The 17,691-nt window shown below is 31.7% G+C and overlaps 1 protein-coding gene across 1 annotated transcript; it reads right to left on the bottom strand.

Moving 5' to 3' along the window:
- Positions 1-236: 236 nt before the first annotated feature.
- On the bottom strand, positions 237-1,633 carry LOC127733337 (uncharacterized). Its single transcript, XM_052242705.1, has 3 exons — positions 1,579-1,633; positions 1,252-1,359; positions 237-310 (listed from the first exon to the last, which is right to left on the bottom strand). The coding sequence occupies exons 1-3, from the start codon at positions 1,631-1,633 to the stop codon at positions 237-239; spliced, it is 237 nt and encodes a 78-aa protein (XP_052098665.1).
- Between the last annotated feature and the right edge of the window lie 16,058 nt (positions 1,634-17,691).

Raw genomic sequence — 17,691 nt, 5'->3', positions numbered from 1 at the left:
TCATTTTGTAAATATTTTAAACATTCTTATATTTACATACTAAATAGTGTGTTAAAATTACATTGTTAGGCAATCTATAATTTTATTTGTGTAATTGAATTAATCTCTGTACTGATTAATCCACACTCCCATAGATTTGTATGTCATGTGCTGCTATTTATAGGCACTTATATATAAAGATATACATATACTATGCACGGTCGTGGTCTTGACTTATATAATATGTTCGTTGGTTGTCATGATTTATATATCGTATTCGGTCGTTGTCTTGATTTATATACTGTGATCGGTCGTGGTCTTGATTTATATACTGTGATCGTTGGTTCTCTTGATTTATATACTATGCTCTATCGTAATCTTGATTGATATACTATGCTCGGTCGTTCTCTTAATGTATATACTATGCTCGGTCGTGGTCTTGATTTATATACTATGTTCGTTGGTCGTCATGATTTTTAAACAGTGCTTGATCGTAATCTTGTTTTATATACTTTGGACGTTGATGGTCTTGATTTATATACTTTGCTCTGTCGTAATCTTGATTTATATACTATGGTCTGTTGAAGTCTTGATTTATATACTATGCTCGTTGGTGGGTCTTGATGTATATACTATGGTCGGTCGTGGTCATGATTTATATAATGTGCTCGTTGGTTTTCTTAATTTGTATATTATGTTCGATGGTGGTCTTGAGATAGATACTATGATCGTTTGTGGTCTTGATTATCAACTATGTTCGTTGGTCATCATGATTTATATACTATCCTCGGTCAAAGTCTTGATTTATATACTATGTTCGCTTGTGGTCTTGATTTATATAATGTGTTCGGACGATGTTTTGATTTATATCCTATGCTCGGTCGTGGTTTGGATTTATATAATGTGCTCGTTGGTTTTCTTGATTTGTATATTATGTTCGATGGTGGTCTTGATATAGATACTATGATCGTTGGTGGTCTTGATAAACATTTATGTTCGTTGGTCGTCATGATTTATATACTATGCTCGGTCGAAGTCTTGATTTATATACTATGTGTGCTTGTGGTCTTGATTCATATAATGTGTTCGGACGATGTTTTGATTTATATCCTATGCTCGGTTGTGGTCTTGATTTATACAATGTGCTCGTTGGTTTTTCTTGATTTGTATATTATGTTCGATGGTGGTCTTGATATAGATAATATGATCGTTTGTGGTCTTGATTATCAACTATGTTCGTTGGTCGTCATGATTTATATAATGTGTTCGGACGATGTTTTGATTTATATCCTATGCTCGGTCGTGGTCTTGATTTATATACTGTCCTCGTTGGTGGTCTTGATTTATATACTGTGCTCGGTGGTGGTTTTGATTTATATACTGTGCTCGTTAGTGGTCTTGATTTATATACTGTGCTGGTTGGTGGTCTTGATTTATATACTGTGCTGGTTGGTGGTCTTAATTAATATACTGTCCTCCTTGGTGTTCTTGATTTATATACTAGGCTCGTTGGATGTGATGATTTATATTCTGTGGTCTGTCATAGTTTTGATTAATATACTATGCTCGTTGGTTGTCATGATTTTTTGACTATTATACTTGGTGGTCTTGATTTATACACTTTACTCGTTGGTGGTCTTGATTTATATACCATGCTCTGTCGTAGTCTTGTTTTATATATTATGGTTTGTTGCGGTCTTGATTTGTATACTGTGCTCGTTGGTGATTTTTGTTGATATACTGTCCTCGTTGGTGTTCTTGATTTATATACTATGCTCGTTGGCTGTGATGATAGATATACTGTGGTTGTTGGAGGTCTTGATGTACATGATATGCTCGGTTGTAGTCTTGATTTATAAACTATGCTCAGTCGTTGTCTTAGTATATAAACTCTGCTCTGTCGTCGTCTTGGTAAATACTCTGTGCTCATTTGTGGTCTTGATTTATATACTATGCTTGGTCGTTTTCTGGATTTATATACTATGCTTGGTCGTGTTGTTGATTTACATACTGGACTCGGTCGTTCTCTTGTTTTATATATTATGCTCGGTCGTAGTCTTGATTTATATACAAATGCGCGGTCGTAGTCTTGATTTATATACTATGCTAGGTTGTAATTTTGATTTATATACTGCGCTCGGTCGTGGTCCTGATTTATGTACTATGCTCGTTGGTGGTCTTGATTTATTTACCATGCCCGGTCGTGGTCTTGAGACATCACCATGCTCGGTCGTGGTCTTGATTTATTTACTATGCTCGTCGGTGGCCATGATTTACATACTTTGGTCGGTCGTGGGTCTTCATTTATATACTATGCTGGGTCGTGGTCATGCCTTGTATACTGTGCTCGGTCGTAGTCTTGATTTATATACTATGATCGGTCGAAGTCTTGTTTTATATTCTAATTTCGTTTGAAGTCTTGATTTATATAATGTGCTCGGTCGTAGTTTTGATTTATATGCTTTGATCGGTCGTGGTCTTGATTTATATACTGTGCTCGTTGGTTGTCTTGATTCAAAAATGGGAATGGGAATGGGGAATGTGTCAAAGAGACAACAACCCGACCAAAGAGTAGAAAACAGCCGAAGGCCACCAATGGGTCTTCAACACACCGAGAAAACCCTGCAACCGGAGACGTGCTTCAGCTGTCCCCTAAACACAAATGTGTACTAGTTCAGTAATAATGGACGTCATACTAAACTCCAAAACATATAAATGAACTAAAATTAAAAATCATAGAAGACTAACAAAGGCATCTTGTTTTGCTTATAGCAATCTAAAGACCCATATTATCTTAAGACAGAAGAAGTAGCTTTTTATTTCGTTCATATTTAGCCCTTCTTGGTTATAATCTGCTAACAAAGTATATTTTTATGCCCCTTCTACGATAGTAGTAGGGGCATTTTGTTTTCTGGTCTGTGCGTCCGTTCGTCCGTCCGTCCTTCCGTCCGTCCGTCTGTCCCGCTTCAGGTTAAAGTTTTTGGTCAAGGTAATTTTTGATGAAGTTGAAGTCCAATCAACTTGAAACTTAGTACACATGTTCCCTATGATATGATCTTTCTTTTTTTACTTTATTAGAGTTTTGACCCACATTTCACGGTCCACTGATCATAGAAAATAATAGTGCGTGTGGGGCATCCGTGTACTATGGACACATTCTTGTTTTACTTTTCTTTTTTACCATTTATTTCTGCGGTTTATATGTAAAGTACTATTATATTATTTATTTATGTATTTCTCTGTGCTGAGTGTTCTTGCGTTTGTTTGTACTGTATTCCTGTCACGTAGTGTTGTCATTTTAGCAGTATTTTTAACATTGCCATATAAGCGGGAGGTTTGGCTAGCCATAAAACCAGGTTCAACTTACCTTTTTTTTAAAAAATGTCCTGTACCAAGTCAGAAATATGGCAGTTGTTATCAGACAGTCCGTTTCTATGTATGTTGGCGTTTGCTTTTGTTGTAGTTCAGTGTTTCTGTTGTTCCATTGTTTTCCTCTTATAGTTGATGCGTTTCCCTCGGTTTTAGTATGTTACCCGGATTTGTTTTTGCATAATCAAATTATGACCATTGAACAGCGGTATATTACTGTTGCCCTTATTAACCATCCCATATAAATCTAAAGATTTCTCCTTCTACTTCAAGTATATTTTAGTTACTTAAAACTGTAACGTTCGCTTAGAAAGTAAATTATGATGTAGTGAGGGTTTTAACTGTAAGAATTTCACCTAAGATTGTTAAGTTTCTTTTTTCCACGATGCAATAAGATATCTGCTCTTTTCATATCTAGTATCCCGATTTATTAATGCCGAAATATATTCCTTGCACTTTTACGGGTTTATCCCTGAAATTTATTTTATCTACTTTATCTCTACCATGTTTGAGTTTACCAATCCAAATTCCCTCTTTTTTTTTATTTTGTTGTAGTCCGGAAAAAGTACAAAAAATTTCAATTATATTTAATGCTGTTCGAATTTCTTCTTTCGATTTTTGGAGTAGAGTTGTATCATCAGCGACTTACATAATTTTAGAACTATGTGTTTTACTATCAATTTTTAATTCTATGCCTCTTATAATTTTGTTTTGTCTTAGTTGGTAAGCCATTATTTCTACTGACATTACGAAAAGTAGGAAGAGCACGGACATCTCTGCCGGATACCCCTTAGGTGTCCAAAAGTGGCCGATATCCACCCGTGATTAAATATAGAGCTATATGTATTAGTATACAATGAAAGGTTTGTTAAAACCAAAATATTCTAAAGTATGACACATAAGATTCCATTCTAATGTGTCGAAAGCTTTCTAAAATATATTAATAAAAAAACACCTTCTATATGTAACTTATCTGCGTAATCTATTACATCTTGTATTTGGCGTAGATTAAATCCTATGAATATGTTTATGATGTATCCTATTTGATCAGCATTAATGATTAGATTTAGATTTTTTTTAATTCTTAAGGATAAAGTGTATTTCATAAACACTATTTAATAATGATATTGGTCTGTAATTTGCAAGTTCTAATGCATCATTTTTCTTATAAATAAAATTCAGTAAACGTTTTCGTTGCAAAATGGCAGTTGTTTATTTTCAAAGCAAAGATTGAAATTTTTGACAAGTCGAGGTCCAAGAAGTCCCCTTTTTATTTTTATAAAAGTAAATGCTTATGCCGTCTATCATTGGTCTTTTGATAGGTTTTAGATTATTTACAGCAATAGTTAATTCTTCTAGCGTGACGTATCCATCACAAGATTTACTTTCCTCTTCGGTTAATTTATAATTGAGTTTTGTTCTAGTGATGTATTTATGAAAATCGATATCCGGGTTTTGTTTAGTGTCGTATAAACCTTTTAAGGTAGAAGGGGTGTCTAAATTATAATCCATAGAATTTTTTAATAATTTTCCAAAATGTAGTTTATATCATGCTTTTTTAAAAAAAAATAATAAAAAGAATGGGTCACGGGGCTTATTTTCACGCTACAGGTTGTGCAAAATTGACAGATTTTGTATAGATTATGCATGGAAAACCAAATTTTCTGCCATAAAACGAAAACTACACCATAGAATTTTGAGATAAAATATGAGAAGATAGCTCTAATAGTATGCTTTCAGATAAGAAAAAGAAAAAATGGGGTCACGGAACCCGTTTTCTTGCTACATAATAAAATAGGTAAATTCCTAACACATTCTATTGTAAAAGTAACTTGATCTGAATTATCTGCCCTTACATTTGAGTTGCCTCCCCTTATGTGGCAAAGTTGGAAAAAATAGAACCAAACAAAAGTATTCTGTTTTTCTGTAAAATAAAACCATAAATATGATAAAATATGTCATTTTCTCTATTGAAATGAAAATTCTTACACATGAATTACCTACTTCTCTCAAAATTTGCACCTTTTATTAAAGATCTAGACCGATTGTTTTCTTGTATTTCAAAATCCAAGATGGAGGAAGACACCCTATCTACCTTAAGCTTTATTATTTCATCTTGATCTGTTACCATTTCATCGTTATTTTTTTCATTTTGAGTATTGTCTCTTTCGTTTGTTTAGGTTTTTCTAGACCTATGACATACGCACCCCCCTTTTCTACACACTCTTGTTTTAATCTTATTTGTGCTCCTTTAGCTTTATATTCATATTGAATGTCTAGCTCTTTTTCTAATGTGGATATTTTTTCTTTTATAAAATCATTTTCCTCGTTGTTTGATTTCTCATATAAAATTTTTAGTTGTGATTCTAAATCACGGGTTGCATTTTTGTTTTGTTTTTTGCTTTAATTCTACTATACTTAATACTATATTCCTTTATTTCTAATTTGAGGGAGTCCCACTGATGTCTTGAATCTATTTCATGTTGTTCCATCTTTTTAATATTTATTATTATTTTACTTAAATTGCATTCATACTCTTGCTCGTCGAGAATACCGTTATTAATTTTCCAGTATCCCGGGCCTCTAGTTTCAGTTGAGACAGATTGTAATTGTAATGGAAACTGCTTGATGGTCGGTGTTATTAATAAGAATATGTATAATGTCACACGACTTAACGTTTAAAACGAAATATTTTTTGGTAAAGAACATGTCAATTCGACTAGAATGGACTGGATTTTTCGTCTCCAGGTATATTGGATTTCGTTTGGAGTTTAGTGTCTCCATATATCTTTTACGTCAATTTTTAGGCTATTGACTGGTTTACTTACTTTTTTACGAATATTAGATTTGTTTCTATCTACATTTATAAGGGAATCATTCATTTCTCTTTCTAAAATTATTATACATGTGTACCTTTTTTTATTTATAAATCATTTAGTTTTTTGTAAAAGATATTTCGTTCGGGTTCTATATTAGGAGCATATATGATTATAAGAGAATAACATAAATTATAAAATTCGATATTTATCATGATTATTCTACCTTCTGAATCTTTATTTTCAGCTATTTATTTATATATAAAAAGAAGATGTGGTATGATTGCCAATGAGACAACTCTCCACAAGAGACCAAATGACACAGAAATTAACAACTATAGGTCACAGTACGGCCTTCAACAATGAAGAAAGCCCATACCTCATAGTCAGCTATAAAAGGCCCCGAAATGACAAATGTAAAACAATCCAAACGAGAAAAAATAACGGCCTAATTTATGTAAAAAATTATGAACGAAAAACAAATATGTTACACAGCAACAAACGACAACCTAGTTTTTTTTATTAATTAATATAGCTTCCCCTCTGCCTGAAGTTGTCCCGTGGCTGTAAAAACAAAAGTGATCTGATTCAATAGTTAGAACGCTTTCTAAAGATGTATTGAAGTGATTTTCTTGAATAAAAGATATTTTAAATTTCTGATTTTTAAATCAATTGGTAATTTATCTCGAAGTCCCTTAACTTATGCTGTACAAATTAGTTGGATATTTAACATGCTTTAATTAAACAAAAGGTGATCTTTTTGTTACTTTTAATATGTACTTTATATTTAGGTCGCGTTTTTAAAGTACACTTAATTTCACCTACATTCAAATAGCCTGGGAGTTACCTATACAAATTATTTCGCTTTTCAATTTACTTTTGTGTAATTGGATTGCAACAAAATTGTTATAGTCTGTTTCACAATTGAGTTTTGACCAATATTGAGATGATATTTTTGAAACATATAATATATACTCATACACAATTACTGCTCAACTGAAATACAAATCACACACCATATACATAGAACTAATAATGAAAATACAAATTAACACATCTTGTTGCTTTATACAAACTGAAACAAATGTAAGGTTTTGACTGAGAAAAAATAGTATACTGTATCTAATTTTTTCAGCTTGCAATGCGTTCATATTTTCATATATCCCAGACTCTGATCAGCGGATCTGTTTCTTTTTGATATTTTGTTTTTCATAACATATTTACATTGTTTATTTGGTTGTTGTATAATATTTCCCTTTTCTCTATTCTCAGTTACTTCATAGGATTTATGCCTTGAAGATGTACTAGAAATATTTATCAAGGTAAGTAAATCTATACCTTTGTTCTGATATTGTTCGGTACGTCTTCTATAGATAAAAGTGGTAGACCCAAAGGGTTTTAAAAAGAAAATAGACTGTTTAACTTTTCTAATATAAGTGTTAATATCTCCTTTGGGAAAATACTTATGAATGTCTTTTTTTTTGTTTTGGATATTATCAAATATGCTTCTGTTAATAGAAGCATAAACATGAAAATATATGTTATAATGCAATATGTACAAAATTTTACTTCTCTTATTTTATTATTTACTCTTGTAACATTTTTCTCTGAATCTCTGTTCCATTCAATTACCTTTTTATAGATACTTAATACGCACAAACATAAAAAGAAAGAGAGACAAGACATATAAACATACATTTTGTTTTGAGGGTTATTTTTGTTTTGTTATATATAAAATGTTTCCATCATTTATAAATGCATCGATTGTGTTTTCCCATCTGGTTGACTGGGAGTAGGCGGGGTTCTTTCCTAAGCTGCATTTGTTTTATTGTTTGGAGTAAAAAAAATTTAAATGTCTGATGAAGAACCCCTTTTTGTTTTTGATGTCAGTTGTTTAGAGCTGTCGCTTGAATTTTTGTTTCCTTCTTTTTTTTTGCAAACTTTTTTGCCTTTTTTTTTCTTTTTTTCCTTTTGCTGGTGATGCTTCTTTGTTCATTGACATAGAATGTGATAGATTGTCATTCTATTCTCTATCTGTTAGTTCAGGTTGTTTATCACTATCATCTTTTTTGTTATTCTCTGTAAGTGGTTGAGTTTCTTGGCTTTCTTGAGAGCTATTTGCGTTTTTATCTTCATCAACATCAACTGTTGTTGATTCTTGTTGTTCATCTCATTCAGTTTCAGATTTTTACAGTCTGCTTTGCTAAAAAGTCAGGGCAAAAAATCCCCTTTGATTTAGGTACAGGGGCTATGGTAGCACAAAGGACTACAAATGCTAAATGTTAATGTACAGAAACATGGAATTTAATTGTGTGAACTATATTGACGATATTGGGGCAGCTGAAACTCCACATTTGGCTAAAACGGCTTTCACAATCCAAAAACTCTTATTGATAAACTTGGCTTGGAAATAGCAGAGCAGAAGTGCTCGTCACCAAGCACAAACATGGTAGTCTTAGGGAAACAATTTGATACAGTGAACATGACAATTTCTATTCCTATTGACATATTTTGCGAAATTAAAGTTATTAACCAAGAAAACAGTCATCAGAAAAAAACTTGAGAGCATAATTCGCAAATTGTCTTACATAGCGGACTGTATAAGATCAGCGAGGTTATTTATTTCGAGCTTAATAGCCTTACTCTAAACTGTATCAAGCAAAAGTCATCATTTCAACCTGAATTGTGAAGCTAAAAAAGAATTGAAATGGTTTTTAAAATCTATGATGGAATTTAATGGCAAAACTACCATACCTGAATATGTTTGGATTGAACATACCAAATAATGCAAACAGATGCGAATAGGAAGTGTCTTTCACATAAACGGTAGCACTAAATATGTGTTTGCACCATCCCAATATTATGGTCTGGTCATCATATAAGTGTGTATGAACTTTTGGCTTTCTTCATTAGTGTCAGAGCATAAGGTCCAAGATAACAAGATAAGCGTCTTCTTTTACAATGTGATAATTCATCATCAGTTATTCTCAAAAATACAGGCAAATTTGGCATTGTTAAGGATATGTTTAACTTGGACGATGCTTTTTAATTTCAGAATGTGGATTTGGCAGCCTGGACCTCTTTGCGTAGAAAAACAAGAAAGGTTTTGAAAGCAGATTTTAGACCAGGAACTTTTAAGAATTTGATGTCTCAGCTAACTTCTTATCTTTTATTTTGTAAACATTTCAGCAGAACTGTTTTTCCGATTGATCAGAAGACACTTTGTGGCTATGCTTGCTTTTTATCCGAACATTTTAAAACCAACGGTTTAGTAAGGAATTGTGTATCAGGTGTCAAGACATGGGCAATTCTATTGGATTTTGAGATTTAGTTTACAATCACTAAAGTAACCTTTATCAGGTGTGAATAAATTGAATACCAATATTCCAAATGTAAGATTACCATTTGAACCTATACACTTATACATTATGTACAATGTGATGGACCCATCAAGTTATCAGGACTGTGTTCTCTGGGCTAAAATAATGATAGACTTTTACTGTATGCTAAACAAATCTCAATTTGCTAACACTTCTAGATTAAAATTTAATCAGAAAGAACAACTAACTAGAGGAGATCTTCAGTTTACAGAAGAAGGATTAATTGTTAATGTTCAGAGGTAAAAAACGAGTCAAAACATTGTGAAATTCACCAGATCCCTCTGAAAAGGATTGACGATTGTATATTATGTCCTGTATAAGCGTATTCTATTATGGTGAAATATTACCAGTACTACCGCATGAACCAGCATTTGGTTTACCTAATGTTAATGGCAAAATTAATGCCTTTTTTGAAGCAGATATTGACAAAATGCTTAATGATATACTTCTAGTTTTATAGCCCATTTTATCATTATTAGAACTAAGTAAAAATTGGTTAAAATGGCGGTGTGAATTTGTTTAATTTGTTCGGGCCCGTCTCTTGGATTTGAGCTTTCCTTAATTTGGCATTTAAACTCTTTTATATCGAAGGCAGCATTTACATACTTTTCTACAAATTAGTTTTCGGTTAACATGAAGTAATTATTCACATAGGCGACAATTGTTGCCTTTTTTTCGTTCTGCGTTTTCACGATAAAAGAGGGACGAAAGATACCAGAGGAACAGTCACACTCATAGATCGAAAACAAACTGACAACGCCATGGCCAAAAACAAAAAGACAAACACAAAAAATAGTACAGATGACACAACATAGAAAACTAAAGAATAAGCAACACGAACCCCACCAAAAACTGGGGGTGATAAAAGATCCGTTAATTAAACTCTCAAATTCTGAATTTTCAATACCTTTGGGGGTGAACAAAACTGCAAATCACATAGCCGCAGCTTTTTTGATAGAAAAATATAATTTTTAAGGGTACTCTATGGTTCCAGAATTTTCGAAATAATATGAATGAAAAACATCCCTTGCTTAATTTTGCGCTGACAATGTTGCTCATCACTGAGTTTCCTCCAAATTTCTCTACACCAATATCCAACAATCATTTCTCATTATTTCATTTTTATTTTCTTATTAACAGGGCAGCAAAATATAAATTACCTTCTATCTATTATTTTGGATGTAAAAGCTAGGTGGCGCCAGTCATCTTTGATGACTTCCTTTTAATCTATACTGACATATACTGAAGTTAAATCGGACAATCTTTGCATTAGTTGCTTACTATATACCCCTACTGCTTATGTTCAAATCTTTGGATTAAAGATACTTTTGTTGATAATTTAAAATGGCTTTCTTAACAGGTACCCCCGTTTGTAGAAAACGTTACTTTTTAAAGACTAGGGGCATTGACCAGCATATTTTGACTGTTTGGCTGTGTTTAAAACACGGTGTTTGATTAATTAAGTTCGATTTAGGCCTATTCAAGACTTGAGGTTTATTATTTGATAACTATGTCCTATTAATATGTTGTTGTCACGAATATATGAAAACAGTTTGCAAGAGCAAAACAAAATTTTATAATATAGACTATAAAACGGCTGAAATTAAGATTTTGTCATTGCTGTTTTTAATGTAAACCGTGTACAGAATATTCTATATGACGGTACTATGAAGAAAAATGTATAGCCTTTGATTTTTTACCTAATTTTAATATTTTAGGGGTATTTTGTCATATTTATGTGAACCGCAACATTTAGCAACAAAAAATACAACAATTTCGCTCAACGTCATCAAAAATATGCCCCCTTTTTTAAATATGCTTAAATACATGCAGTTTTATCAAAGATGAGGAGAAATGGTTAAAGATATAGTCCTTGACAGAATTCTCGTACTTACAGTGGGTTAATATATCCTACCCCTAGAACAGAATAATACAAAAAAAAAATCAACAGTAAAAAAAAATGATATAAGTTTAGGTTTATGGTTACAGCAATTTTCTTCTGATACAGTTTACTACCTAGTAGCTTATTAATTTAAATATCCAATTTCTAAAATATCTCGAAAAATACAGTGATGGACCAGAAATCGTTATTTTGCTTTATATTGACATATAATGATATACAATCGGACAACCTTTGCATAAGTTGATTACTATTTACCCCTACTGCTTAAATTCAAATTTTTGGATTAAAGATATAATTGTTCATCATTTAAAATTACTTTCTTGACAGATACCTCCATTTGCAGAAAACTATACTTTTTAAAGACTTGGTGGCATTGACCATAGATATAGGAAGATGTGGTATGAGTGCCAATGAGACAACTCTCCATCCAAGTAACAATTTATAAAAGTAAACCATTATAGGTCAAGGTACGTCGTTCAACACGGAGCATTGGCTCACACAGAACAGCAAGCTATAAAGGGCCCCAAAAATTACTAGTGTAAAACCATTCAAACGGAAAAACCAACGGTCTAATCTATATAAAAACGAGAAACGCGAAACACGTATGAACTACATAAACAGACGACAACTACTGTACATCAGATTCCTGACTTAGGACAGGTGCAAACATTTGCAGCGGGATTAAACATTTTAATGGTACCAAACCTTCTCCCTTTTCTGAAACAATAGTATAACATCACAACATAGAAAGACACACTATAAAATATCAATTGGAAGGCTTAACTCAATCAAAAAACGTAAATTAACACACAGTGAAGGAATACATTTGATCTGTGATATTTGAATGCAAATAAATAGTTAATAAAAATTAAAAGGGGTAAATAATTCAGGTCAAAAGTAAATAAACAGGTTAAAACAAAGTTAAAGTATGATACCACTGTGAAATGTTAAACAATTTTTAGAAAATCATCACTTTTGAAAAAACCTGCGTCATATTATACACAGGTAAATGAAAATAATTTTGTTGTTAAGTATACTTCTTCTGTGTGTATAAAATCTTCCGTTTAGGAATACCAAGAAATTTCTTCAATATCAATAAAACTAATCTAACACTTGGTACATATATCAACAATAAAACTATACAATTAGTGCACCTTGACTGTTTGGCTGTGTTTAAAACGAGGTGTTCGACTTAGGTCTATTCAAGACTTGAGGTTAATCATTTGATAACTATGTCCAATGTATATGTTTTTGTCAGGAATATATGAAAACAGTTGCAAGAGCGAAACAAAAGTTTATGAAAAAGACTATAAAACTGCTGAAATTAAGATTTTATCATTGCTGTTTTTAATTTAAACCGTGTACAGAATATTCTATTCGACGGTACTATGAAGAAAAAATGTATAGCCTTTGATTTTTTACATAATTCTAATATTTTAGGGGTATTTTGGCAACATTTAGCAATAAAAAATACAACAATTTCGCTTAACGTCAGCAAAAAAATGTCCCCACTCTTCATTTGATATGCCTTAATACATACAATTTTATCAAAGATGAGGAGAAATGTTTTAAGACAGATCCCTTGACAGAATTCGCGTTCTTACAGTGGGCTAATGAATCCTACCCCTTGAACAGAAGTATTAAAAACAATAAAAATTTGATATAAACTAAAGGTTCATGGTGACCAGCAATTTTCTTTTGATACAGTTTATTACGTAGTAGTTTATTTATTTACATATCCAATTTCTAAAATATCTCGAAAAATACAGTGAATGGCCAGCATTTGCAGAAAAGGGGGGACGGTGAAAAAAAAAGGGGGGGGTATTGAACAGCATATTTTAACTGTTTGGCTGTGTATGAAACGTAGTTGATGTGTTTCCCTCGGTTTTAGTTTGTAACCCGAATTTGTTTTCTCTCAATCGATTCATAACTCTTGAATACCGGTATTCTACTGTTGCCTTTATTTATGCCTATTAAAGACTTGAGGCTGATTATTTGATAACTATGTCCAATTTATATGTTTTTGTCACGAATATTTTAAAACAGTTGCAAAAGCAAAACAAAATGTTATGAAATAGATTATAATACGGCTGAAATTAAGATATGATCATTGCTGTTATGTTTTTTTTTATGTGAACCGTGTACAGATTATCCAGTTCGACGGTACTAAGAAGAAAAATGACAATGGTAGCCTTTTTGGTTCTGCATTTTCACTATAAAAGATCCGTTGATAAAACTCCCAAATTCTGAATATTCAACACCTTTGGGTGGGAATAAAAACTGGAAAACACATATGGTGCCGCAGCTGATTTGATAGAAAAGGGCATTTTTAAGGGTACTCTCTGGTTCCAGAATTTTCGAAATAGTATTAATGAAGACCAAATCTTGCTTAATTTTTGGTCATCACTGAGAGTTTCCTTGCTTTTCTACATAATAGCCAAAACTCATTTCTCACTATTTCAATTTTGTTTTCTAATCAACATGGCAGCAGAAAATAAATTTACTTCTACCTATTATCTTTATTGTGAAAATTAGGAGGCGCCAGTCATCTCTAATTCCTTTCTTTTAACCTTTCGATTCAGCCCTCCGAGTCCGTAGTCTTATTTTGATTAACAGTCAATAAACGATTTGGGTAATTTTTTTTGAAGAGCAACATATAGTGACTCTACTTATGTGTATGGTTGATACAAATGTAGCTGTATACAGTATTTGTTTGTATATAATCCGTTGACTGCAAATTGTGTATACAAAATATTCACACAGGTGACACGGTATTTGAATTTATCATCATTTATTGTTTAATATAATGTTTCTATACTATATATATATGCGTATTTGCATTACAATTTGTATGATTGATTAATATCTTTTGTTTAGATTAATAAACACCACCTATGAATGATAGCATAGATTTCTCGTTTTATAGCTCATTATATCATTATTAGCACATAATATAAATTTTATTTTTATTTATTTATTTATTTAATGACAATTTGTCGCATCTGGGACTTACATGAGTAATGCAGTCTATTGGTTCCTGGTTGTCTATTCCTCCATTTGTTTTTAAATATCAAAGACTGCAAGCTAATTCTATTTTTGAAGAAACCATTATCTTATTAAAATGCTTATTGTATTTCGATACCATACGAATAAAAGTCTTATAACGTGTTCATCAAAGGAAACATTTTGTTTTATTGTGTATAACAGGAATAATTTGTATTGTACAGTGAATTATGAAATCTTTTGTTATTTAAATTGTGTTCCAGGTTAAATGTCTCTTAGATACTGACAGCGACAGGACACGTGCTTGAAGCTTAAGGTAATAAAGTATATTACCACTTTAGAATTTTCGATGAAGGGATATTTGTGAAGTGAATGTATGTACACTTATAAAGAAACACAATTTGTGGTGAGTAAAATACTATTACAAACAAGGTAATACAATTATGAAGTATGCAATATAAATATGTATAAAATATAAACTATAAAATTAACTTATATAAATAATGGCGATTGTTGGTAAATGAAGGTGTAAACAATACATTAGATCGAAGTGTGCCTTTTGTATTCAAATGATAACTATAACTATAAAACCGAGGCATAAGTTATTTAAAAAAAAATGTATATAAATCTACAAAAGAGCAAATAATAAGGAAAGAATAATCAAATTCGAGTATTAATAGAAATTAAAATATTTGAGATAAACGATCAAGTTTGTCTATTCTGAATAAGTGTTTTTTTGTTGTTTGATTAAGCTATCATTTTGATAAAATTATTCATATCTTTCTCAAAAATAAGGAGGATAGATGTTTCATTAAATGCTGTTTTGTTGAATTTAATGTCGTTCCGACCTTTCCAAATACTAAATTTTTCCGAAAACACTATAAAATTTCCAATATTTATTTGCGTTTTATTAAGATCTTGATTATATCCAATAAACATGTTTAGCGGTATATCTATGCACAGAGATAGCAATATTTTTATTTCGTCGATGACGTTTTGAATTTTATAACCATAATAGAATAAATGATCTTGGGTTTCAAAACATTTGACACATAAGTTACATAGGCCATCGGACTTTCGAATTTATTCAATTTAAATTCAGTATAATGTATACTATGTAGTGATTTCCATTGGAATTGGAAAATATTGTTTGATACATGCAGCTTGTGAAGCTTTTTTCAGACTGAATACAGGTCTAGTTCCGTATTTTTTTTTGTAATCATTTTAATTTAATATTTCGGAAGGGGGGGATAACAGGTTTTTTCCAAATCATTATGTTTGAATGTTGGTATTCTGGATTTTTATTTATTTTCTGTGCTTCGAATTAGTTGGATTTACGAATAGCGCTTCTTAGTTCGCTAATCGAATCAGTGGGGATTAAATTCTTTATTATATTGTATTCGCATATCCAATTACATTTATCTATTAGTTAATCAAATATTATCTTATTACTATAAAAGGTTGTCGTATCGATATTCCAAACATCTTTTATTTTGGCGATATGACTCTTGGTAAGGGAAGGGAAGAACAAATGTTTCCCTCACCATTTTGTATTGTTGTTACAAAATATATTCTCTTCAAGAATGCTTTTTTGTTAACGTTCGGTCATTTTACTATAAAGTTCATTCCATGAAGTAACCGTCTTTTAGTACAGATTTGACATATATACTTAATATTTATTCCATTAAGATCTTTACAGGTACATATAAAATATTCAATACCAAATTTTATGTCGAAGTGTTTAAGCCAGTATTTGGCAACTGCCTTCCATCTTTGTGTTGTACTTTCTAAAATTCTAAAAAATAATTTTACATGTTTGCTTTGTATGACACTTTCCAAACTGATCATTTTGATCCCCCGAAGCTTTTATCTAGACAAAATAATTTTCAGTCGACAAAGCTGACTTTAGAGCCCCAAACACAATCCCAGAAAATTGAGTTGTTTTCTTTATCACACTCATTAGGTATACCCCTCATCGCAACCTCGTATCCCAAAATAGGTATGAATTGTTTTTTTTTATAATCATTGCTTTACCTTTGTAAGTTAAATGTCTTGTTTTCCAAACGTGAATACAGTTTTTATCTTGCCAATTAAGGAATCTTATATTTTACTATTATAAACGTCATAAGCATGGAACAGCCCTAAAGCTTTTATATTATCCTTGATCCAGGATATTTTTTGAAACTCGGTTTTTTGCCCTTTAAACAATAAACAATAAACAAACCATTTGTTTTATCGATGTTATTTTGGAACCGGAGGCTTTTTCATATATTTCCAGCATTTCTAAGGCTTTTTAGCCAATTGTTCGGATTTGTTTATAAGTTGCGTATCGTCCGCAAACATTGATGATTTAGTTTCAATGTGGCCGTTTACCGTTGGTATTTTGATTCCCTGTATTTCTACATTTGCGCGAATGACATCTTTGTCTTATTGATCTGCTTATTGAAAAGGATTTAGACAGAAAACCATTTGTTTTAATACATTGTTGTCATTTTGAAAAAGCATTTTTGTCCAGCTACAAAAATTATTATCAAAATTGAAGCCCTCAATAACGTTTATCAGCCATCCCTATTCGACTATATCAAAAGCTTTCTGCTGGTCCAGAAATATAACTAATCCCTCTATATCCTCACGTGCTACATATTCAATAATATCCTGTAAAAATTATATTTCCATCACTTATATTTCTCCCCTTTTTGATCCGGTTGAATAATTTTATTTAATAACGGTTTTAGATGCTCTGCCAACTTCTTTGATTGATTGATTGATTGTTGGTTGCTTAACGTCCAGTGGACCAACTTCTTTGATATAATTTTATAATCCGTATTCATCAAGCTTAAAGGCCGCCGTTTTTTTAATTAATTCTTGTTCCCCTTCCTTATGTAGTATCATTCCCTGGTATTGCGATTTACTGAGTTCATTTTCTACAAATACTTCCTTAACTACTTAAGCGAAATCCGTTTTGATAAGATCCCAGTATATATGATAAAATTCCGATATGATCCCATCCCTTCCCGGAGACTTATCTTTCTTAAGATTTTTAACTGTCTTTCTTAATTCATCAACGTCAATTTGTCGTTCTATATTTTGTCTAACATCGTCCGTCAGTTTCCTGTCAATACGTTCGATAAGTTTTTCTGCGCTATTTTTGTCCACATCCTCAGTGCTAAACAACTCGGAGTAAAATTTTACCTGCTTTGAAAGTATTGAATCAATGTCATTTCATTTCTATATTTGCCGT

This window comes from Mytilus californianus, unplaced genomic scaffold (assembly GCF_021869535.1).
Source record: "Mytilus californianus isolate M0D057914Y unplaced genomic scaffold, xbMytCali1.0.p SCAF_3, whole genome shotgun sequence".
Classification (NCBI taxonomy): domain Eukaryota; kingdom Metazoa; phylum Mollusca; class Bivalvia; order Mytilida; family Mytilidae; genus Mytilus; species Mytilus californianus.
This window is presented reverse-complemented; position numbering and strand designations above follow the sequence as displayed.